General features: G+C 32.5%; 1 protein-coding gene across 3 annotated transcripts; it reads right to left on the bottom strand.

Moving 5' to 3' along the window:
* Positions 1–88: 88 nt before the first annotated feature.
* Positions 89–24595, bottom strand: LOC129939117 (adenylate cyclase type 3). Of its 3 annotated transcripts, none has more exons than XM_056046994.1 (21): positions 24407–24595; positions 22603–23256; positions 14824–15001; positions 14530–14689; positions 14311–14460; positions 14058–14176; positions 9879–9990; positions 9199–9326; positions 8645–8803; positions 8218–8356; positions 7608–7777; positions 7383–7541; positions 5643–5847; positions 5327–5570; positions 5194–5266; positions 5061–5136; positions 4410–4635; positions 2660–2742; positions 2240–2587; positions 2053–2160; positions 89–1987 (listed from the first exon to the last, which is right to left on the bottom strand). In XM_056046994.1, the coding sequence occupies exons 2-21, from the start codon at positions 22925–22927 to the stop codon at positions 1796–1798; spliced, it is 3354 nt and encodes a 1117-aa protein (XP_055902969.1). In that variant the 5' UTR covers positions 22928–23256; positions 24407–24595; the 3' UTR covers positions 89–1795. The 3 variants fall into 3 exon arrangements, with proteins under 3 accessions (XP_055902969.1, XP_055902968.1, XP_055902967.1); XM_056046993.1 differs by having other exon boundaries at positions 22603–23111; XM_056046992.1 differs by having other exon boundaries at positions 22603–23108.
* Positions 24596–25091: the final 496 nt, after the last annotated feature.

The raw sequence follows: 25091 nt of genomic DNA, 5'->3' as shown, positions 1-25091 counted from the left end.
TACAAATATCAACCAGCAAACTGTCGTTTTAAATCATCTTTTGATAGTTAAAAAAGGGAAAAATTATAAAAAGAAAAAACAATTTTTACTTTTTTAGATCTAGTTCTTTTTTATTTTGTTTCATTTTTATTACTATTTATTATATGTTTGTAGTAGCTTAATGTTTGCAACAATTTCTATATTGAAGATATGAAGATATAACTAAGCAACAACAGAGACGCAAATGGCATTGCATATTAATAGCAAAACCAAAATCACATTATATATTTTTCCTTTCTTATTTAAACTAATTTGTGTATTAGAAATGACTTGTTACATTGTACTTAAAAGATAAAATGCTTTTGTTTTCTTGTTTTTTAACTTACATGCAGAGCTCTTAAAAATTATATTGTTATATAAATATTAGAGAGAGAGAGAGAAAGTTTGTAAGAGGTACAGTATTTATTTATTCACAATTTTCGAAAAAGTTTCGAAAAATACTTAATTATTTAGCAGCTAAATGTTGATGTTTTTAATATTATTCATTATAGTAATTCTATTAGCAAATTTAAATAGAGAGGACAGTTTTTATTTTTAAGTTTGTTTTATTTACGTTGATATTTGTTCTTTATTTTAAATATTTTTATTTATTTTTAAATATAATGATTTGGTTTTGTGATTTATTTACAGAGCTTATCAATAATTTCTAAAATACTTTGTGTTTGAGAGTTTATTATAGTTTTTATAAAACAAGTTAGATTTTCTGAATTTATTATAGAATGGGAACTTTTGGGTGTAAAATGTCTCTTTGAACTTTTTCTATATATCGACTTTTTATTGTAAGATCAGCAGATTTGACATAATTTTTGAAATTGAAAATGATTTTATGGGAAATTTCATTCATGATAGCTCCCAATACAATAATCTATAGTAATATTGAACTAAAAATAATAAAAATATGTCTTAAAGGAACTTCATTTTTAAGATAAAGTGGTAGATAAAAATAAAGAGAAATTACTTATCGCACATTTTTTGATTGGGGTTTGCATTTTAATATAACTTTTTAGAGTTTAAATTGTTACATACAAAACTTTTTAGATTTAAAATTATAAAATGATTGCAAAAGCTAGCTGAAAATATTGAACCTCTTTTTTCTTTAATTAGGTGTGGAGCTTACTTTTTTTCGTCTCTGTCCTCTCTACGCACAAATTAAGTTATTTTGCTTCTCTCTAAATTTTAAGGTTCTTGCAAATACTTTCGGTGGTGTTTTATCTCTTCTAAGTTATTTTCTATAGTTTTGTTTTATTTGTTTAGTACTCGTATAATTGCTTTTTGATAACAATTTTCAATGTCTTATAAGTTAGATAAATACTATTAATACTGTAGAAATAAAAACTATAGAAAAATGTAAACATTTTGTTTTTGAACTCCTAAGAAAAACACACTTTGGATTGTCCAATTTGGGCTCAAGTCGTTCCTAATTTATAGAGATTTTTTAAATAGACTAGATAGAAAATAGACAACAAAATTTTTATATATTGCTAACCTCATATATATTTCTATATACATACATATATGAGGTTCATTCATTGAGTTTTGTATTGTTTTTATAAAACCTCGCAATTTATTTGTTAGTGTAAACTTTCTCTTCTTTAAAACAAGTGAAATGTATAAAATTAGAAAACTGATTCTTTTGAAAATCCTTATGGAGAAAGTTTATATATAAGTAGTTCCTTATATCTTATGTGTCTTGGTGTTTATAACTAATACTATTTGTTTGCTTCTTTGTCTTTATACTTAAACGTATGCTTAAAAATTAATTAACGGAATTATTACTTGCTATTAATGAGTCCTTTTCGCTAAATTCACTAGGTGCTACGTTAATGTTGTTTAGAAGTGGTGTTTTGCTGTCAGCTTCGGTCTCGTTTTGAGGGACTTCTTCGATTGGTTCGATAGCTTTTGTATCCAATGAAGAAATTGCAGCTGGTTTGGAGGAAGAAGATCGACCCTTTAAAAAGAAAAAAGAATTAAATATTTGAGAAATGCAAGTACTATACTGCTTAAAATAAATACCGTAAGATAATAAGTCATAAGCTGTCCTTTTCCTTTGACTGACACCAAGCCTCGTTGCTCAAATGTGTATCCAAACTCCTTTAAAATGTTACAGGTTTCCTCGGTTACCTTAATTTTATGTAAATACATTTTTTATATTACCATTATCTTGTACTTAATATAGTAAAAGTATTAATTCAAAACTAACCTGAATATTACCAGCTTTTCCAGTACTTTCCATCCTCGATGCAACATTGACAGTATTTCCCCATATATCATAATGAGGTTTACGTGCTCCAATTACCCCAGCCGTAATCGGACCGTGATTGATACCCATTTTAAGGACGAAGTGATTAAAAGACTGTTCATTGATTCCTTGTAGTGCCTTCTTCAATTCAAATGCAAACTCAACCAATACCGATAAATGTAACCAACGTTCTAAAATCGAATCACCTGGATCAGTTTTCCGTGCAATATTAATGCCACTCGCACCCATGTACGTCGATCCGATTGTCTTGATTTTTATAATATCCTGGAATTGTGGCAATTCTAAAAGCTGTTAAATATTAAAATGAATGTTAACATTATCTGTCAGCATAGATGTATAATAATTGTAATTTCACTTTACCGCATCAAAATCGGATATGACTTCGTTTAGAAAACGCAAGCATTCAAGCCCCTGATTGTTAACTGATTCCTCGGAGTAAAAATCTAGATGCAAAAGGATAAAGTTAAAGACTTTATATTTGCTTTCAAAAATTATAAGATTATACTTTTCTACATATCAGCAAAATCTATCAGAAAAATGTTTGTCTTACGGTTTTTAACACTTCAGACCTTTATTTTCATCAGAGGATAAATTCTAATATGAAGCATTTTTTCAAAAAGAAACAATGTCTTTGAAGCTGATTTTATTTCGTAAATAAATTTTAAGAATTTTAATGATGATACTTAATTTACACTGACTGCAAAACGTTAGTAAACTTCCATTTCGTTTTACTGATGGCGTTTCAATTTTACTGTGCTAATGGCATCAGTAAACAAAAATTATGGATGAAATGAGCAGCAAAAGGGAGGTGCGAAGCTTTAAACGCTCACCATAAAACATTTCAGATCCTTAATGTTCCACTGCTGATGAATTTCACTGACATCTACATATGTATATTCGGCCTCTAACGACAAACAATATAATATGATTTGTATAAAATGTAAGGTGTAATTCTGTTTTCCATTGAAATGACTTTTGTAATGCTCTAAAATTTGTATGATTTTCAATTTTTATTCCAAAGATCTGTCAGTTTTGTTCTGACAGAACTTTGTCCTAAATAGAGCAGAACTTTACAGTACTGAATCGCAGAGAAAAGTAAAAGACCAAATACCAAAATTATTAGGTACAAGGGGCCGGTTATAGCTATCAGTAAAATCCATCAGTAAAATTTGAAACTGGGGGAACCTGAAATGCTTTACTGATAAACGTTTATAGCAATCAGTAAATTTACGTCATTAAATGTTGTTTTCTTTGGATCATAACATCGAACTTCGCGCCTCAGACAATTTTTTTACTGTTGCTTTCATAAGTAATTTTTTTAATGATGTGAAAGGAACAGTAAAAAACTGGAAATGGTTTTTTTTCCGACTTGAATTTTCATCATTAAAAAATTAAAATGGATCTATACATTAAATAAAACTTTAAATGCATTGTTTCTTTTTGAAAAAGATACTTGAATATAGGATTCATCTCATTGCATCAAACCTTTTGCTATAAATAAATTTGTAACATGTTCAAACACTAAAAACTAACATTTTTAGCATCTTGCACGAGCTACGAACTACGAACTGCGAACTGTGGATATTCGCATATTTTGAATTTTGTTTCACATGAGCTTTATTTCTATTCGCAGACAGTGACGAATTGTCAATTTATAATTACCATTTTTCAACAAACTAAACAAGAGTGGTATAATTTTGAGGTTAATCTGACCGCAAACAGTTTATTCGTTGCACTTGCAGTGTTGATGGTATGTGGAACGTTCGACAATTCGTAGCAACCACACTGCAATTCGTTACTACAAAATTGTTTTTACGAAATTGTCTTGTTTAATAGAACAAAATGCAAATTTGTGTATCCTAACATAAGTATCAATTGGTTTATTATAATTTAAATGTGTTTTTGTTTGAAATTGACTTTTTGAAATGTGTAAAATCACGTTTGTTCGTCCTCGTTCATTCGTTGTTCGCTCTCATGTGCGATGGATTTTACTGATAGCTATAACCGGTCCCTAATACACAAACTGAGGACATAAATAAAAACTGTGTGGTATAAAATAAAATCATAATGTATGATGTAGATATCAACATGACAGTAAATTGTTCCTTACCTGCAAAGTTTGGCATACTGGCAAACATAACACCCACTTCTGAATAACTTTGTGAGTAAAGTTCGTCATAAGACCGTTTTTTATTTCTCATAAAATGTTCGGCTACATGAACAGGCAGGACATTATAAACTAGAGCCTCATTTCTTTTGCTCATATCAGTTGCCATTTCTTTTTGTTCAGCTACTTCTGTTTTCCATTTGAATATCACTCTATCCTCACGATCCATCTGAGAACAAATTTTGATAATTTTTGTTCAATTTAATGAAGTTTTCTACAATGTTTAGATGATTTATAATATTTTTGAGAATTAAGGTACATGACTCAAAAAAGCATGGGTTTTTTGAATTGAGCATTTTTAATATTTGTTGAAAAACTTTAAATCAAAATGCCCTAAGAACCCAAATTAATTTGAATTTGTAAAAGTGGCTCCGGGGGTGACTGAAAACAATTTAGATTCTCATCGTTACCGAGAAACTCGGATCAACTTTCAAAAACTTTTGGTTCCCGTTAACACCGACAGCGAGCCCTAATTAAAAGTTAACATAAACGAATTCCTGCGGTCAGCTATACTTAAACTGCGTGTTTATGCATATCTTTCACCCTCTGTGATAGAGTTAATGATTTATAGAGTCTTTCTTTTTAAATACTTACGTGTCTGGCCAAAAGTGACAATGCGATGGCAGCTACCAATAATATGGCAGAGACGTTTATTTTAGTTGGTATGACTCTGTAAATAAAAATTACTCTTACTACAACTATTCAAATGCATAAATAACTTTCTTACGGATCAGATGATAAGAAATCTTCAAATCGATAAAGATCATCCATTACAATCACATTGAAAGCACAGTGAAGACCTTTAAAAAAATCAATTATTAATAATTGTCTTAATTTATACTTTTATTTAAGAATCCCACCAGCAATGATAACCATTAGAAGAATTTTCACAGTGTGTGTTAATTGTGCAATCACCGAAACTGCTATTAATATGAGAACTCCAAAATTACTCATGTACGAGGGATAAATGGTTATTTCAGGATTTGGGCTATCGGTACATTTTCCAATCTCCGATTGATTAAAATTTTTTGTATCGTTGTTGTCTAAACCACATCTAGCTGGTAAGCCGAAGTCGTCAGACTTAATCACAGTAGTAAAAAAGTACTAAAAATATACATATCAAATATTGTAAATGTGTATATGATTTCTTTTGTATTGAACTTAAATTTAAATTACCATATCCACAAGATTACTGCATCCCATTGCCAAACAGATTGTAATTGCTGCAAATGATCTCAAAAATCTTGTATCATTAAATCTCTTGCTTATATGAACAAATTTCTCATGAATTTGCCGTGGAAAACTTTCACTCACAGATATAAAAACCAACACAATAATGAGTAGAAGTGGTATAGTTATGGTAAAGAAGTGTAAGCAATACCTATTAAAAAAGAATAAAAAACATCTACTTTAATTTCTTAGGCTGTGAACTGCTTTAAAAAAGCTTATTTCCGGGGGAAGATCGGTGTGTACTTGGCGTCAACCCTCACAAAACCGAACTTTTACAAGGAAATATAAAATCCCCCACATGGTATCTCCTCACTTATAATAGTAAATAATATACCGCTTGAATTTACAGACAAAGCTAAGTACTTGGGACTCATCTTGGATAAGAAATTATATTTGAAATCTAATATTCAAATTCGTCTTCGGCTTGGAACACACTACAATGATTAGGCTCTTGATTTAGAAAAAACTTGCTATCGACTACAGATATACAATGAGACTCAGTCTCAATAAACTTCCTAACAGCCTGAAACTGTCGATTATCTCTTCTTGTGGAAATGGCGGAGAAGTTCAACATTCACCTTACTTGTGTGACGGGTCGAGACATTCCACGAAATTGTAAAGCTAACGAACTTGCAAAACTATACCCTATGCAAAAAATCCACCGTCGATATATCTCTGGCTACTTGCAAACTTATGCTAAAGCATTATACCTTAAAGAAAGGAAACCACACATGGTCTAATACTACCACTTGTCGGTCAAAAAAAATCAACTGGGGTGGCGCAACAGTCTGTTGTGAACCAGGGCCTAGTGACTTACAACTCTCAACCATTCCTGTGTGCGAGTACTGTTGTCAGGAATGGAAGGGACCTACAATTTTATGCCGAATCCGAACGGCTAGTTTTGAGAAAACACTTTTTCATGACAAGAATTACTCTTGAAGGATTTGTCAATTCCTCGCAAGAGGCAGTACCCGCGGAAATTAATTTTTTTTTTTTAAATTAAGGTGGCACAGGCAGGGATTGAACCCAAGACCCCTTGCATGACAGTCCAACGCACTAACCATCATGTCACGGGTACTACACCACTTGTCGGTCAAGCAATTTAATTTGGCCAATGCTTGCTGGTTAATCTCAACGGACCAATTATTGGTCTAAGTGTATTGGTTTTCCCGTCAAACTCCCACTTTAACCTTATAGCTAACCTAGCATGTGAACAAACTTTCACTAACTTGTTCGCAACATAAATAGAAATTAAGAAACCAGAGTTAGGAAATGGACGAAATAGATGAGTCTTTGACGAACATGGGGTTTTACTAACGGCTGAACTGTTTAGACTGCTCTTTAATTTAAACTGCGAGTACTCTTACAACAAGTTAAAGAGTGTGCTAATAAAAATACAGACAATTGTGAAAACGAATGTTTAAAAAATGGTCCCAAATGTCTCACCAGCGTGTGAACCTACAATATCGAAGGAACATCATATTCAGAATTTGTTAGTTATTATAAATCCTCTGTGCGTAAACCAATTTATGGACCTTAAAAATAAATTAATTGACCACAACAGGCATTGATCTGCCAAAATTTTAAGATCGTCAATAAATACTAAGCTTTAATAACTCAGACTACTCGCTACGTTTAATACCAATCTAACTCCGTTCATATAAATTTTTCATCAAAATCATTTACCTCGGAAGTACCAGGTAGGAATAGAGTACATCAACAGATTGTACCAATACAGCAGCCATTAAAGGCAATGAAGAATACGGTTCACGGTGGCCTTCGTATGCAGTCTCCAGATCTCGGCTCTTAAATTTCAGAAATATTGTTGTGTCTTTGGATAGATTTCTAAAAATATAAATAAAATAAAATTAAAACATACAATTCGTAATAAAAGCTCTTCAAAACAGATACCCATGTCCGTCTCTAGCGACCAACTCATGCTGTAAACGTTTCTTAAAATCTTCATATTTATCTAATTCATCTTCCTGCTCAAAACTTATAGCTTGTTCTTTAACTTCAAGGATTTCTTCGTTGTCATCATCAATTGTGTCACCATTTTCTTGATTATTTGGAGCTACAAACTAAAAGTATTTAATATACCAGCGAGAAAAAATGAAACGAAAAGAAAAGAAAAGCAAAGAAACACCATTTATAAGTTTGTTGAAAACAATCACGAATTCTTTATCGAAAAGTAATTTCAATTCTTTTCAAAGTCATCAAAATACAAGACATTTTTATTTATTCTTTTCTCTATCTTTTATCTACGATACGAGTAAACTAAAGCTAAATAGGGTTAAATGGTGAGCCATCAAACAACTTATCTTGTCACATCCTTCGTAACGTACACGTTTTATTTTTTTCTTTGTTTGTGTTTGTGTTCGTTCTTTCACTCTTTTTCAATGTCACCTGTATGTCCTGTCCATTACAATATGTCAGTTAATCGTAATCCTATTTCGCAACACCAGCGCATCACCCAAAACATAAAATCAATCACAATCCGTGCAGAGTTGCCTTTACTTACAGGTATGAGGACCTTTGTGATGAAAAAGGTCTTTAGTCCGGCGTTACGTAGTGCCTCTTCACGTCGCTCGCCCATTGCGGGCTCTACTTCGAATTCCCCGTTCAGAAAGCTTAGCGTTTTGTTCGATATGTGCACTCGACTGAATGTCCATTCCACAATCAATATTGTGTATTTTGATGCCAAAACGAAAAGAAATGAAAAAATAATAGAATCAATTCAGAGAGGAGGAAAAAGGAAAAATTGCATGCAACAAGTGGTTATTTGATGATTTACAAGTAGTAACAACGGATTAAGAACTAAACCAACGGCAATACATATAGATGCGGCGCATACAGCCACACACCTTTTTTATTTATGGAAAACCAAAAACAAGAAAGGACAAATTTCCTTGAAGTACTTTTTTTTCTATTTAATATCATCCACTTACCCAGCCTTTCCACTTGATTCCATTTTGTTGGCCAACTCAACATCCTTGGAGTAAACATCGAATTGCCACTGACGCTGGCCTAGGATACCAGCTAGCACAGCCCCCGTATGGATACCAACCCTCATGTCTACCGGAGAATTGGTTTTTTGTTGAACATATCTGATGAGAAAATCACAAAACAACAAGAACAAAAAGATACACAACAGACTGACATAAGAGATCGGTTAAGTGTTTAAAGCAGCAAAATTGATGAAAACCAAAAGATTAAAATGAACTTAAGCGGTTAGAATATACTTCATCTATACAACAACAAAAACTACAAAAAATCAGCGACTGATTCAGTCCATAGGCGCCTTCAGAAGTTATTCTTGGAGGGAGGTATTTCAAGGGCCCGATATACGAAGACATGGGTTGGGTTAGACACAACAGCCCCTCGTCCATTTTTCATTGAGGGCGCCTATGGCTAGAACACATCCCTATAGTTAGTTAGTTACATCCTTTTTGTGATGTTAAAGCAAAATGCAGACACGACGAGAATTATGATTATTACTCACTTGATTGCTTTTACCATAGACAACCCCATGTGGACACAGAGAACAGCATGGTCTGGTTTTTCTACAGGTGCTCCACTAATGCAGTAGTAACAATCCCCTAGGATTTTTATTCTCAGCTGTTGATATTTCTGTAAGCGGCCGAAGCGAATCGACGCGACGTGTGGTGTTAGTTTAGTGCGAACGTATCAAAAATTAAATAGATAGAGAGAGGAAAAGAGAAAAAAACTAAGTGTAATAATTTAGCAATTAAGAAAATTTTAAATGGCCATTTTGCAGTTTATCAATTAACTTCTCTTTACACAACACAGGGTAACAACACAAGAATGGATAGTATAAGGAAGACGCTAGAGCTGGTGCTGGCGCTGGTTCTGGTTCTGGAGGGTGAGTTCATGGATGTCCTGTATTAATAGCGCGCTCACACAGAGTGGTTTCAAATTAAATCAATTAAAATAAACGAAGAATCCACTGGTGGCGCACAGCACACTCGGCAAAAAGGGTTAAACAATGTCATTTATGTAAATGTAAATTATTCAAATACAAAAAAAAAACAACTCTACCCTCCTTACCATTTGTACATCATAGAGAAAGGGATAATTTATAAAATATAGTGATAGGGACGACGACGGATGGATGTGGAGAAGAGGATTAATACGGGACAAGTGGTAAGAAAAAAAACTTACCTCAGCTAGTCTATCGAAGCGTGCGAAAAGCTCATTGAGCATCTTAACAAGATCTTGGGCACTGTAAGTTGATGATATCGCGGTAAATCCCACAATGTCAGCGTAGAGTATACTATACGAGAATAAATGTACATATATATAAAAGGGTGTGTTATTATGGAAATAATTGAATTTCTTTCTGTGTGGAATTATTTTAAGATATTACATACATACTATATAAACATTATGTAGATTAATTTAAGTTTTGGAATATTTATAAACTTTGGATCTAATGTTTGTTGTTATTGAAAAAGACAATATTTGCATCGAAATTTTTAAATCACAAATTATTTGACCTTAAATAGATTGCAATATTTATCTCCTAATAATTTGTATTATAGTTTTGAAGTCTACATTCTTTTGCAATCATTGCAAATATACCAATCACTTGCATATTACGACTGCAAAGATTTAAATTGATGAACAAAAAAAATGAAAGAGCATACAAAACCCGCAAAAGAACTCAAAACGCAGACAATTCAATTGATTGCAAAAACTTCAAATGAGTACACGAACTTTCGAATGATTGCAATCTTTTTTATGGTCAAATGGTTGGTTATTACGAAATTGTAAGTCTTAAGTTTTAGGTACATTTCATGAATCATTATATTTAAGCTTAACGCAAGATTACATTCTTCAACAAGTTTAGATGGCATTGAGTTTTGATATTTTGAGTGTCAAATATCAATTGATAGTCGAAAAATATCAACATTTAAATTATTATAATTGAGTATGTTACAAATACTTTGGTGAATAATGTAAAAATATATACTTATGCTCATAAATGCCAATAAAAAGTAACTTTACTTGTAAATAAAACTTTAAACACCGAATTTCAATATTTGTATCAACAATCAACTACCAGTTGACAACCGCCATAAAAGTGTGTAAGACACGCCTCAAATCAAGCAACTCTTTTTGACCTTTGATTATTTTTACTATTATATATATAAAGTTGTGTTCATAAAAATAACAGTACTCTCCAAATAAAACAAAAAGGCCTTCAATTTCAACGTTATAATTTATTTCATTAAACATCTAACAACAAACTAAAATATTTTATGCATAATAACAGAAAATAAGTACTATCGATTTTTTACCGTTAGCTTTGTCATAGAAAAACCCGTTTTTTTAATATACTCGGTTGCATCTCTTATACCCTCGATGGAATTATTAGGCCCGACCTCGTAATATAAAAAGTACCTAAGCCCATATCATAATTTTCCCTCCAACATGCTTCACTGTTTTAATAGTGTACCGTGGATCGTAGGCTTCATTTTAGGGCCTTCGCGCATATTCTTGACGACCGTTGGACCCAAAAAAACGACTTTGCTTTCACCGCTCCATAGAACATTTCTCCATTTCTCTTTTGCCCAATCTCTATGTGCTTTAACAAACTCCATTATCTTTGCCACATACCTTTTCGTCAAGAATGGTACCTTGCGTGGACTTCGGGCTGGTAACTTCGCTTATAAAAGACGTCTTCGTATTGTGACAGTGCTAATAGACAGTTGAAGTCCATTTCTTATTTTCCTAGAGCCTATGGAAGGGTTCTGTTTTGCTAACTGAACAATTTTTTTATCAGTTCTTTCAGTAGTCATCCTTTTGGGCCTCACGTTTTCGGTTTATTTTGCCATTGTAAGGCGTTACTGACCATTTTTGCTGAGCAGCCTAGGATTTCTGGACTATTTTGGTAGGTTTTTCCCTCCAAACGCAGTTTTTGAATAAGTTTTCGAATTGTTTCGGTGCAGTGTCTTGATCGTCCCATTGTTTATATTTGAGCCAATATTTTTTAATTTTTCATATATTAGTATGTTAAAAATACTTAAAACCTTAAATAGTAAAATATTTACTTACTGAAAATTAAAAAAAAAAAAAATAATTTTTAACCTTCTTAATTATAAAATCAAAAGCACTGCTATTTTTATGAACAATCTATATCCAGAGAGTTTGAAATATTGTGTGTTCACCGGCAAAAGTAGAGTATAACTTTAAGCTTAAAGTCTCTAATATAAAAACGAAAGACCGTTAGATGCAAGCAACATGTTAATTTTTTTTGTAAGAATTTCCGTTCTTAAAATAATTGACAATCTAATAAAATGTGAACACGACTGTATATATATATATTTTGATTAATAGTTGTGTAACTATAAAAAAGGACAGAAAAACCAAAATATGCTTATCAATTGTTCCCGTTTACGAATATTGAATTATAACTTTTGCCAATTGACATTTAGACTAGTTTTATTTTTGATATAGAAATATTTTGGCATTTTATGAGTTTAAGAAACTAGCAATTCAATTAAAAGTTCTTCTTTATAGAGAAAAACTTATTTTAGTTTCTCATCAATTTGAATTTAAAAAATACATACTAATTACAATTATTTGAAAGGGACGTTTAATTTAAAGGGCCGATGTTAAATGTGAACCACACCTAAACATCAACTTTTTTTCTGCATTTCATTTGACATTCAATTCGAACCATGGAAATTTTCACAATCAAACAACGCGTTAAAATTAATTAGGCTTCTTATGAAAATGGACGTTCAAGTCAAAATGTAGATATATCGTGAATTTCGTGATTTTTAGTCAATTTATTGTAAAAATAAAAAATAAATTGGGTTTCGCAACAGTCCGTTGAGAACTAGGGCCTAGTGACTTACGACTCTCAACCATTCCTGTTTGCGAGTATTGTTGTCAGGAATGGAGGGGACCTACAGTTTTAAGCCGATTCCGAACGGCTTATTTGAGAAAGCACTTTTCATGACAAGATATACTCTTGGTCAATCCCTCGTAAGAGGCAGTACCCGTGAAAAAAAAACTTTAGACGACACAGACACGGATCAAACCCAAGATCTTTAGCATGACGGGCACTACTGTCGGCCAAAAGTGTGTATCGAAAAAATCGTACAAACATTTTAGCAAACCGGGTCTGTACAAGAATTGAAATAACCAGTTTAAGCTCGTGCAGTTGGACTGAAGAGTTCCACCTCAACTATTTGTCGTACCTTGAACCTCTCACGCACGCAGACATGCATTTACACTCTTACAAGTTACAATTGACTCAACTAAAGATAAGGTATATTTTTAATTTAGTGAATTCGTCAATAAGCAGAATTAGCACATTTAATATAATCCAAGATTAATTGTTGAAAAAAACAATGTAAACATGAAATAATGCTATAAAATATCAAGCAACAAATAATAGATCAATATAATAAATGTGATTTAACTTTTGATAAATAAACACACAAACCGGTAGCTTAAGGAAATACGTATACGTCCTAGTAAACAAATCCAAATACTTTGATGTGAAAGGTAGAACTATTGGTTTCTCCTAACTAAAAAGATATTTGCAATATGTACATTGCTATATAAAAAAAAAAAAAAACAATTTATCTCATTGAGCTCAACGCATTTATTTTGCACTTTTATGATTATAGCTCCCACCATACCAATAATTAAAACCATAATAACAAAAAAAACTTCATGCACATATTTAATGTATAGTTGCACATTCCAGCTAACTAAAAAATGGCCATTAAGAAAAATAGGAATATCGTTAGATGCGGGAGTAAGTACGTACACTGTGTACCTACACCCAACCATCATTGTGGCTCCAAGATTTATGTTTACCAATGCCATTTTGCTTACTCGCATAAATCATTTTCCTTCATCAGTAAGCCGAAAGCATATATTACATTTAAGTTACACATACATACGCGTCTACATATATGTATGTATGTACAGGCATTTATGCATGTAAAAACAATTTAGAATTCTCTAGAACATTGTTTAATTTTATGTAGTCCATATCAAAATGTCCTTTTTTTATTTGTATGTGTATCTTAATCTGTTTGCATGTTGATTGTAAATTAATGAAATTGTCAGCTATTGAAAAAGGATTACATTTCTAAAATAGCTAATAGAATATGCATGCAAATTATATTGCGGTGAGGCGAGTCCTTTTGAAAAACGTGTATGTAACAGGTGGAATGTCTTGTCTCTAGGAATGTGTTTCATTCTTTTCTTCTATATTGTACTAATACTTAATGGCCCGTGTTGAGTACCCACAATGACACTTGACATAAACCCAACTCTTATACTCAAAAAAGCATGAATGCTAATTTTTCAACTTACCTAACATTTTCATGACGACTCATGTAAATCTTTTTAAATGGCTCTGAACTTGTTGAACCCAAATCTTGACGCATTTTAACAGCAACATGTTTTGGCAATACGGATAGTAAAAGTCGTTCCTATATGGAAAATTAATGGTGTGAGTTTTTAATATGAATTTGATTGTTTTTGGGATAAAATAAAATATCTTAAAGTTTTTTCGTTGATAAGTTGGTATTATCGATTAAGAATGTACTGTATGTAAATATCATACCTGTTCTGCTGATTGTTCTTCAATTATCATTTTCACTTCCAGACTTTTTTTTGCTTCGTGAAAAACTCTTTTTTGTTTTGATTCTCCCATAAAATAAACCAATAATCCAACAGCCGCTGCTGCAATTATTATGATTATATTTGCTGCAATCTAAAAATTATTTAATATTTTTTTTCGTTTAAATATAAAACACAAAATCATCATTATTATTTGTCTCACCTGTTCAAAAAATAATGGATCTTTTGTCGCCAATCCTGTTAGGGTGCTAAGATATATTGCAAATGTTCCAACTCCAAATGTCACACCAGTGTAAAGAAGAGGTATAGGCAATGTAACATAAATAAGAAAATTCAAAAGAATTCCCCATCCAAGGACATCTCTGTAAGGAATTCATTAATAATTTAAAGAAAATAATTTTCCTTCCTCTAATACTAATGCTGCTGCTGCTGCTTGTGCTGCTAGCAGTCTGAATGAACGATGTTCTTTGTATACGAAGATGAACTATGACCTTACCTTGGAGAAATGGACTTCTTTAGGAATAAATAAAACACCAGTTGAATGATTGTTAATAGCCATATTAAATGTGGAACGATTTTAAGAAAGTTCATCAGCACTCTTGATTCAGATGAACTTGAAAGACGTACCAATATGCACAGGATTATGTTAAGACATAACACAAAAGAGGTCACTCCTGTTTGTATTAAGGATAAACAAAATAAACAAATAAAATAAAATTAATAATAAAATACTTCCATTTGAGTAGTTTATTCTAATGTGGGTTAAGTTAAGTTAAGTTTTTCGATTAAGATACAAATTAAACTTTTGGTAAAAGGAAGTGCGCTTCCACCTATGTACAAACATTTCTCTCTGAGAGGAAAAAAGTTTTCATATCTTATAACTGTGGTTCAAAGGCAAACAAGATTGATTTTTGGATGACAGAAAATATAAGGAAAGTCTATAGTTGGTTTAGAAATTTGAACTATATTTTTGCGTACAAAATAATCTCTGTTATTATCATTAATTACTTTTCATTGAAAGACTTGCCAGGATAACTTAATTTTTAGGATATTTTCAAATATTTTTCGGGTTACATTTTATGATAACGCCAACATTGTATTAATATGAAATGACTTCCAAATATTAAAATTATTAATTTAATGTTAGAACTAAGAGAAATATCAACCAGCTCTTTGGCAATGCCCTGCCAGTGACAGAACAATTAACATTTATACTATATTTGGCAACACTATTACTTTTTGAATTCCAAATGACTGAAAATGTCACTTCATTCTTTTGGTCTAGAAACTTCTTATGCAAATAATTTTTTTCCTGTTTATTTTATTAAAATAAACTTTTGCTTAAATATAGTTTTGCGTTTTTAATTCATCAGGTTATGGGCCCAATCCCAACGCGAAGTATAAATTGTTAAAAAGTAAGAAACAATGTCAAACAGCATGAATTCCATCAGGCCACTTGTCAGCGACAACTATGATACGTGGCTCATGCAAATCGAGGCCATGAAGGTGAAAGATGGAGCATGGAAGCATGTGAATGGAGCAGCATCACAACCAAAACTTCTTGAAAACAACGTTAAGTCCAAAAAGGATCTGCAGATGTGGTTGGATGACGAAGCGAAAGCGAAGTCAGACTTGATTATTGCCATCGATCCGAGTCTATTCCGTCTCGTTAAAGGATTGGACACGGCAGAGGGTGTCTGGGAACGATTAAAGTCTGAATTTGCTTCCACGGGACCAACGAAGAAGGCAACATTGCTGAAACGTGTGATGACATATAAAATCCAGGAAGGCGAGGATCTGCGAAAGAATTTAATGGAATTCTTTGATGCAGTGTCACAACTAAAGTGTATGGATGTTGATATACACGAAGAGTTATTGTCGATTCTTTTATTGAATGGATTGCCACCGAGTTTTGAACTTCAAGTGTGCATTGGAGTCTCACGACAACCTTCCGAAGCCCAGTATTCTGAGAGAGAAAATTCTCGAGAAGTACGGTGCAACAAATCAGCGTGAGGAGGACTACAGATGCGAAGAAATCGAAGTTCGAACGAGGAATGCAGCAACGAAAGCATGTCAATGCGAGTGACCGTGACACATCTTTTAAATTCAGATGCTACAAATGTCATGAACTTGGTCACAAGGCGTCCATGTGTACGAAGAACATCAAACCGAAATTCCATTCACGATTTGAATCTTCAGCGAAAGCAGAAAATACATTTTTCATGATGGAAGACCAAGCTTTGGGGATGCAGAGGAGTGTTTTTGACAGACGGTGGTGTCTGGACAGCGGTTGCAAGTCCCACATGTGCAACGATGAGAGTCTGTTTACATCCACACCATCTGCGATGTAAGGAAAGCTGCTGTTGGCAAACGATTTCAGTATGAATGTCGATGCGAGAGGAGCTATAAGGATTGTCACTACAGACGGGATGTCTGAGAGGTCAGTAAAACTCGAAAGTACATTACTAGTTAAGAACCTTCGAACTAACCTATTATCTGTCGCGAGGATAACCGACCACAACAACACCATCACATTCGATAAAGAGAAGGCAATCGTCCGAGGAGATGACGGTGAAGTTAAGGTAGTTGCGAGCCGAGTTGGACAACTGTACTATGTCCAAGAAAGTACAATACAAGCGTGTATCGTGGATATGAGTGAATCCAAGCTGGACTCATGGCATCACAGGCTCGGTCACGTGAACGAACGAAACCTTCTGGATATGCATCAAGGGAATGTGGTGACTGGACTTTCTCTAAACGAAAACGAAAAGCTTGTTGGTACCTGCAGCGTGTGTCTCAGAGGAAAAATGACGAGGTTGCCGTTTTCCAAGAAGTCACATAGCAGCACAGGATCTTGTGCACAGATGTGTGGGGACCCTCCAGAGTTTATTTGTTAGCAAAGTCGAGATACTTCGGCACTTTCATCGACGATTGCAGCCGTTGGTGCGAAATGAAGTTTTTTGCGCTTTTAAGGATCACAAAGCTCAAGTTGAGACGCAAACTGAATTTGCGAGTTTCTACGATTGAACGGAATAAAAAGACGACTTACAATTCCGCATACCCCACAGCAAAATGGTGTGGCAGAACGGAAGAATCGAACTCTTGCTGATATTGTAAGATGTCTCCTAATTCAATCTGGTGTTGAAAACTGTTTTTGGGCAGAAGCAATTTTCGAAATTCTCTTTTACGCAGACGAATTAACAAGCTTCGACAATATTGTAATACATGGGACCTACAAATTAACGGCTGAAAATAAAAAATTATGGTTTTCAGATCGCGTAATAGGTCAATAGGGTGACGATGCCTTTGAATTAATTGACGAATACAAATACCTTGGTTATTTAAAACATACTTGCACATGTTAAAAAAAAATTAAATAAAAGCTACATTACATAATTTTTAATGTTTTTAGATCTCATAAATCTGACATAAATCAAATCTTCTCCCTTTGCAACCTTGATCAGGACGAAAATATTTTACATATTCGAAGACTTTATTTTTGCAAAAGTTTCCAATCATTTGATGTTGGAAAACTCTCATAGGATATGTTTCTCATGCTAAAAAATACGCAGACCAATATTTAAACATATTTATTTTGGTAATACCCGTGACGTAAAGGTTAGTACGCAGGACTGCCATGCCGGAGGTCTTGGGTTCAATCTCTGCAGGAGCCGTCTAAAGTTTTTATTACACAATAAAGTCTCGTTATTGTGCAAACTAAGTCTTCTACTTTTGTTTCACTTTTTGTCTGTTTTCATTACTTTTTTAACATAGTTTTCGGATTGGAGAATAGGAAATAATTTATAGTCTTAATAAATTTAAATAAAATTTTGATCATTTAGTTTTACAAAAAAAATCAAAATTCAAATGTGATACTTTTGTGTACTAATAAAAAAATCAGAATTTTTAAACTCTAAGAATTCAGATAGTTGAGTCAAATAAAATAAGTATTAAATTTGAATTCTTATTAGGATCGTGATATATTACAAATACTATTATATTTTAATCCTTTTTCTTACGTTTTAATCTGTTCTGTATTAAAATTAATGAAAGTGAAATCGAATACAAAACCAGCACAATGTTATACAAAAAGTAACACATTTCTTTCTAATATTTGGAAATATTAAAAAGTAATACAAACTCTATATTAAAAAAATATCACATAGTTTTTAACCGTGTAGAGATAACTCAATGGTAAATTTTATAAGAGAACCTTAACGCAATGTTAAGCCGAGATAGTAATTTCCCAAAACCCATATTAAACATCCATAAAATAAAAAGTTCAAACATATCAGCCCACTCTGTAAGACAGTAGCACAAACGTCACTTTAATTTACAACGTTTTAGATTGTTCTTGGTATTAAAAATTGAAGTGACATTACCCCCTGAACCAGCACCAAAGGCTAGGAACAAATACCCACATTCAAACTCTTTAATTTTCATATTTGAAACAACGCAACGTCTAATCACTTTGTATTAGTTTGAAGCTTAGCGAAAAGATACACAAGATCAAATATCAGCTTTTTGGATTGATATTAAAAAACGTGCGCTCATCGCGTATTTTCGAGGTTTTGGACTTCTTGCTTCTTCGTTCCATAATTTAATAATCTGTTACATTTAAATCGTAAATGTTAATTTCTCAGTGCTCAGTGTTTTCAAAATAATTAAGGATTAAGGTGTTTGGATCATTTGTAGAAATTATCAAATAAAATGTTCAAAATTTCAAGAGGAACACAAAGCGACAAAAATATAACATTTGTTTATTGTAATCATTTTTACAACCATACGAGTTCTTACATATAATGTACATTACTTTATCTGTAGAATTGAAAAAAAAAATAAAATTAAATTGCCATTATTATTTTTAGTTCAAAGTGTCAATCATTTCCAGAGATACAATTGCTTTTCTGATAAAAATTGTTTCAAAAAACAAATATTATACGGACCTTAATATATATTTTTACTTCTAATAATTAGTTGGTAAGAAGGGAGTTTTCGGTTTTGAATTCTTGAACATTGCAATTCCACATTCGCAAACTGTGATTAGCAACAAATCTTTATATTTTACAGTCCGGCCGAAGTTCGTTACAGGGATGAACCCTTTGGCATTCCTAGAAGCGCGAATATTGCGGTTAACTCTTTAAGGGAATTAAATCACCTGGATATTTTAATAATTGTTCATAGGTTTTATAAATTGCAGCCTGTTCAAATGGATAGAAAAATGGCTCACATCGTCTTAAAAAAAATATTTTGCGGCATTCATGGATACTTTGATTGTTCTACAACAAGTACACATATTGAGAATATCAAGATGTTCAGTTTCATTGATGGAAGTGGCACTCATACGGACTGCTAGTCGATTCATAATCCCATATGAAATCCCCCTTATATAAGTGATTGAATGCATTGAGCTACACTTTCCCTATTGTATAAGTTTGGTGGCAAAAATAATAATTAATTTAAAAATGCCATCAACAAGTTTGTTTTCCAAAAGTTGCTCAATGTTTCCTCCAGAAGGAGCATTTTAATCCACGCGTATAAGGAATCATATTTTGCCGTTGCAGTTCCGAAAAAGAAGATGAGTGCCTGAGAACGAAATTGTTGATAATCTATCCAAAAATGTCAATTTAACCTTTTATAAGTTTCAAAGGAGTGCACTAATTAGACAAAATCTTAGAATCATCTGTGAAGGCCAATTAAATTTCCTTTAGCAAAGGTCACAATCATGATGGCAGTACAGTTTGTTTTTACAAACTGAAGAATTTTAACTTTCTTTCTCTTTGGGGTATTAGCATTATTCTCTTGCTGGCTATTTTGGTGGGACTTTTTTGGTGGGACTTTTTTGGTGTTCACTTTTTTTATTTTGTGAAAACTTCATCAAAATAAATCAAGTTTGTGTCAAAATATAAGATTATAGAGGAATAGTTTTTTGAACTCTTGCAAACTACAAATTCATGACAAAACCGAAAACTTTGTAATTATCATGAACTAATTAAACAACAAAATAGATTGAACAAATTTGGATGAATACCACACATATTATGAAGTTTTGCCGCACTCTGATTAATTTGTATCCATGCAGTCATGTCCAAGATATCCTTAACTGTCTAACTGTCCACTTGTTTTGAAAACGAGCATTCATTATTGTTATACATACATACATATGTATGTGTGTATAATATAAACGCATATAGAGTTTTTTTGTTTCCACGAACACTTTAGGTAATTAGTAAAATTATATCATTGATCCTTCCCATATTTTATCCTTGCCATACTTTTCGATTCATTTTTGAAATTGATTCGACATGAATGTGTCTTAAACTGTGCTGTGTATTGTGCAATACATTTTTTCCTGTCCCCCTCAATCGAGTTTTATGTGTTTTTAAAGTTGGTACTAAATAATATGTGTATTGTGTTCCATTATGCAAATGTCATACAATTGAAATAAATAAAAGTTTCATCTCCGACCAACTTATAGAAGTGTAACGCAATCAATAACTTTTAATTGCAAAATGCTATTTGGGTAAAATGCGTCAGTATCAGTATCCTGTATAGTAATATAAAGGAAACGAGAGATAGGTCAACATGCAACAGTTTTTTCTAGGGCCCAGTACACATTGGTTATTACTTAGCGTAAATTTTATTTTAATATTGAGGAAAAAAAGAGAAATAGATGTCATGAGAAGGATGAAGTGGCAATTTGCATGCAACAGCTTTGCCGCATGGATATCAGCAAGTTTTTTACATTGAGGAAAAACAAATGGAATTTTTGAGTTCTTTTATTTGTGTGCAACTTCGGGGGCGTTATGTGTATTAATAAACTGCGAAAGGCCAGAACCATAATGCCCAAATCCTAAAATCTCGTAAAGCCCAAAATTGGGCACAAAGGTCAAAGAGTTATAAAAAATGCCTAAGAAACCCAAAGCGAATCTCGTAACGCCTAATTAAATTGTAAATAAAAGAACGATCAAGTTTTTAGCTTTCATTTTTGGCAAAAGAATGTTTATTTTTGAATTTGGGTTTTATGACATAAGGGTTTGGATTTATTTTGGGCATTACGATTTCTATCGATTATTTTGGGCATTACGATTTCTATCGATTCTGATGTCCAAATATTACCAAAACCTTAAACTGAAATCGAGCCCAAAAATAGAGAGTTCCGTCGTTTTGATTTTGGCACCATTTTTTTTTAAGAAATCATCTTTTTATCCGAAAGCAGTAAACACATATGTATGTAATTAAAGTTTTCAGTTAAAGATTTTTTAGTAATTTAACGATAATCACCAAAATGTGGTTTGCTGTCAAAAACAAGTTAATTATTTCTAATAATCTTTAAGGTTTTCACAAAATTTTAATTTTCAAAAACTTAAGTAATGTTTTAAATTATTTTTTTTATATCCTTTCTGAGAGATAAAGCAAATATTCAGGTTCTTAAGAAGAAAACTAGAAGAAGATATCGCCATTTTGATACTAAGTTCCCGCAACTCGTCTTCAATTCCATCTAATTTGTTAATGCACATAAAAAGCCCAAAACTCTTAAGGCTGAAGGAAATTTGTTCGTTGAAATCTAACTAAAGCTGAAAAAGGGTATATATATTTTAATTCAATCGTCTGGCATCACCATGCTTAGAAAACTAGCAATAAAAACTCGGATTTTCCAAATTTTAGTTTGAAAGTTATAGCCATTTTTAAATAAATCTTAACTAACAAGAGCTACGTTCTTTGTTTGAGGACCCATTTAAGGTGTCACTGCAATCAACCGGGTGCCCCTCAAATTCGAAAAAATAAAATAAAAATAACACTGAAATTTAGGGCTCGAGATCTCAATGAGATTTAATTGAGTGAATATGAACTAATGAATACAATAATTTTTGTATTTGCAAATAAAACTCATATTTTCGAAAACTTAAGTTTGACAAAAAGTGCTTAAAAAGCATACTTCTTCAAATTCCGACAACATTGTTGTCTAACGCAAGATATTACTAAAATTCCGTCCACTTATCGTGCTATAATATCCATCTGGATCAATCTTAAATCGTAATTAAAGATTCAGATAAACACATACAGACATATGTTATGTACATGGATATAATTTTGTTCGTTTTTCAAAATATTTAAGTTTGTAAATGCCAAATCATCAATTTTTCAATCAATTCTTACGACTACTTGTTGAATAATAAAAATATTAAAATTTAATATTACCCATAGCGGAGAAGGCAGATATATGTAGAGGTTTATAGCAGGAAACATATTTTATGCAATTTGTCTTACTTACCCAAGGCTTCGATGCATTGTCCCTGTGGAATTATCAGTGCCCAGATGTCAAACAAAATGGAAGCAACTAGGAACCATATGAGCCCAGCACGTCGTTGCTTAACCGAATAGCTCTGGTAAAGCTTACTCAAAACAGCATCTGGTAGAACTACCCCACCTCCAATTGTGCTGGGCCTGTCGAGGGGATTTCTGCCATCGTTGAATTCGACTGTCACATCGTCATTCTTCTGATGTTTTGTAGGTTTCGCCTGTGATTTTGTATTTGTGTGTCCATTTTTGAATTGTGTCCCATTTTCAATAGCATTTATTGTCTTGTCTTCTGTCATTTCTTGAAATTATTTCAAAATCTCCACTCGTGTCCTTTTATAAGCGTTTCTTGTGCACTATCAATTCTTTCTTTAAATCACTTCATTTATTGCATACATACTGATTTCCAAGATATGTACAGTTACGAGTATATTATAATTTGTATAATTATTTGTTTACACATTCAATCAGATTTTGTACCTACTCCCGAAATAAACAACATGCATAAGTAATCAAAAATCACGGTAAGTACCTATGTGTATCCAACACACAAGGAGTTTTCTCTCATCGTTAATTATTTAATATCCGCTTCGGGAATACCGAGTGAGTGTCCTTCCTAACTCAAATTCTTTCATTATTTTGATGGGAAAAATAAAGAAAAAATAGAAATAAGTAGAAGAGACCAAAGTGAAGAAAACACATTTAACTAAAATGAGAAAAGTATGCTGTATGCTGTTGTGCAGGATACACACTACCACCTTCGCACTAATAAATTTGTCATGTTTAACGTGTTATCCCTACTAAGGTTACCGTCACCACCATCGTGGCCGTTCACGTTTTAAGGCCCCTAGACATAGTGAGGGAGAGAGTGAAAGCTCTTTATGTATACGGCGATATACCTTCCTTGATTGAAGGAGTTTGTCTTCTTTGGCGCCAATATGCGGAGCTCATCCTGCATCATTTGACTTTGGCGGCAATCAAACTTATAATAATAATTTCTAACAATCACGCAATAATTTGTTACTATTGACATTTAAGAAAAAGTAAAAAACGAGGTTAGAAGTAGAGGGAGGTGTTTTTGGTAGAAAAACTTTGGAATTCTCAAAAATGAAATCTTTTACTCAATCCGTCACTTACATATTTTTTTAATTATTATTTTTTTTACTTTAAATGCTGAAGGACAAATGAATAACTCAAAAATGGTCTTACGACAATTTGGCAATTTCCTTGAAACATGTGAAGCATATCACTGGGAGGAACATTCCTAGGAAAATTCGTTAAATAAAGTGAAATCACAGTGTAAATCTCAAAAATAAAACACTTTTCTATCACAAAAAAGGGAATAAGATTGGTGCGATATAGCCGTATTTGATGTGCTGCTGAATTAATAACCCTTAAAGCTTTCCAGCAAATGGTAATATGTAATTGCCAATTGAGAGCTGCTGGTTATTTTCTGGGATAGAGGTTTTTTTCGTTGTTTCGCTGTCGTTGTTTTCCCCACAGTTTTGGATGATGGTGGAGCTGACGACAACGACGGTGGTGCTAAGGATACATGGCCTGGAATTTTTTCACTTTTTATTTCTTTTTTTTTTCATACACAAGTTTCAAGTTTGTTCACACATTTAATCTGAAAGGAAACATATACTCTTTGGAAAATTGTTTACAATATTTCCTTTTTCGTTATAACTTTCTTTTTGCTTTTCTATTACTTTTTTTTATTATTTTAAACTTCACAATATATTAAATAAAAAGGACTAAAACGCATATATTATCCTTACACAACACGAAAAAGTCACTTTTCTTTTTGCTAAGGAAATATTTTCAGTTGCCTGGGTATTGGGTAGGTTTTGGCTTCATATTGTAAAACACTAGCAAGGATTTCCGGTTTTATGGTTTGTTCAGTTAAAGTTTTCATCGAGGACTAACTTTAGTTATAGCTTACATGATGGGAGCAAGTCCCTAGCAAAAGACAGACATTATCCTTACAACAGCTTGGATATTTCTCTGTGTTGTTTCTTTTTTTTGTTTTTGTTGTTTCTTTAACGAAAAGAGTATTCTTTTTAGCTTATCGTACAAGTGTATAGGTGCTATAAAAGCTCATTATTTAAGGATTGTTTAAAGCGCAGGACTTAAAAACAAACGAGAAATAGAATGAGGGTTTCAAAGGTGTAAGAGTAGAAAATAGATAAGGCATTTGAAAATGACATGAGGAACCGGAAAACATTGTCAATACAACAGTTTTTTTATATCGCATATTAGACTATTAGGGCACATCCATGGGAAGGCGACTTTTTTATGGTAGCGATCTGAAGGTGTACAATAGCAATCATATAAAAATATATTTGCCTTTATTTTTATATTATCAGATGGGAAGATTATATTTGAAATGCAAAATAGATTTTTGTGTTCATTTTTTTTTGTGAAATTACCGAATATGAGTTGGTATCTTTTGGTACATGTGTC

This window comes from Eupeodes corollae, chromosome 1 (assembly GCF_945859685.1).
Source record: "Eupeodes corollae chromosome 1, idEupCoro1.1, whole genome shotgun sequence".
Taxonomy (NCBI): domain Eukaryota; kingdom Metazoa; phylum Arthropoda; class Insecta; order Diptera; family Syrphidae; genus Eupeodes; species Eupeodes corollae.
This window is presented reverse-complemented; position numbering and strand designations above follow the sequence as displayed.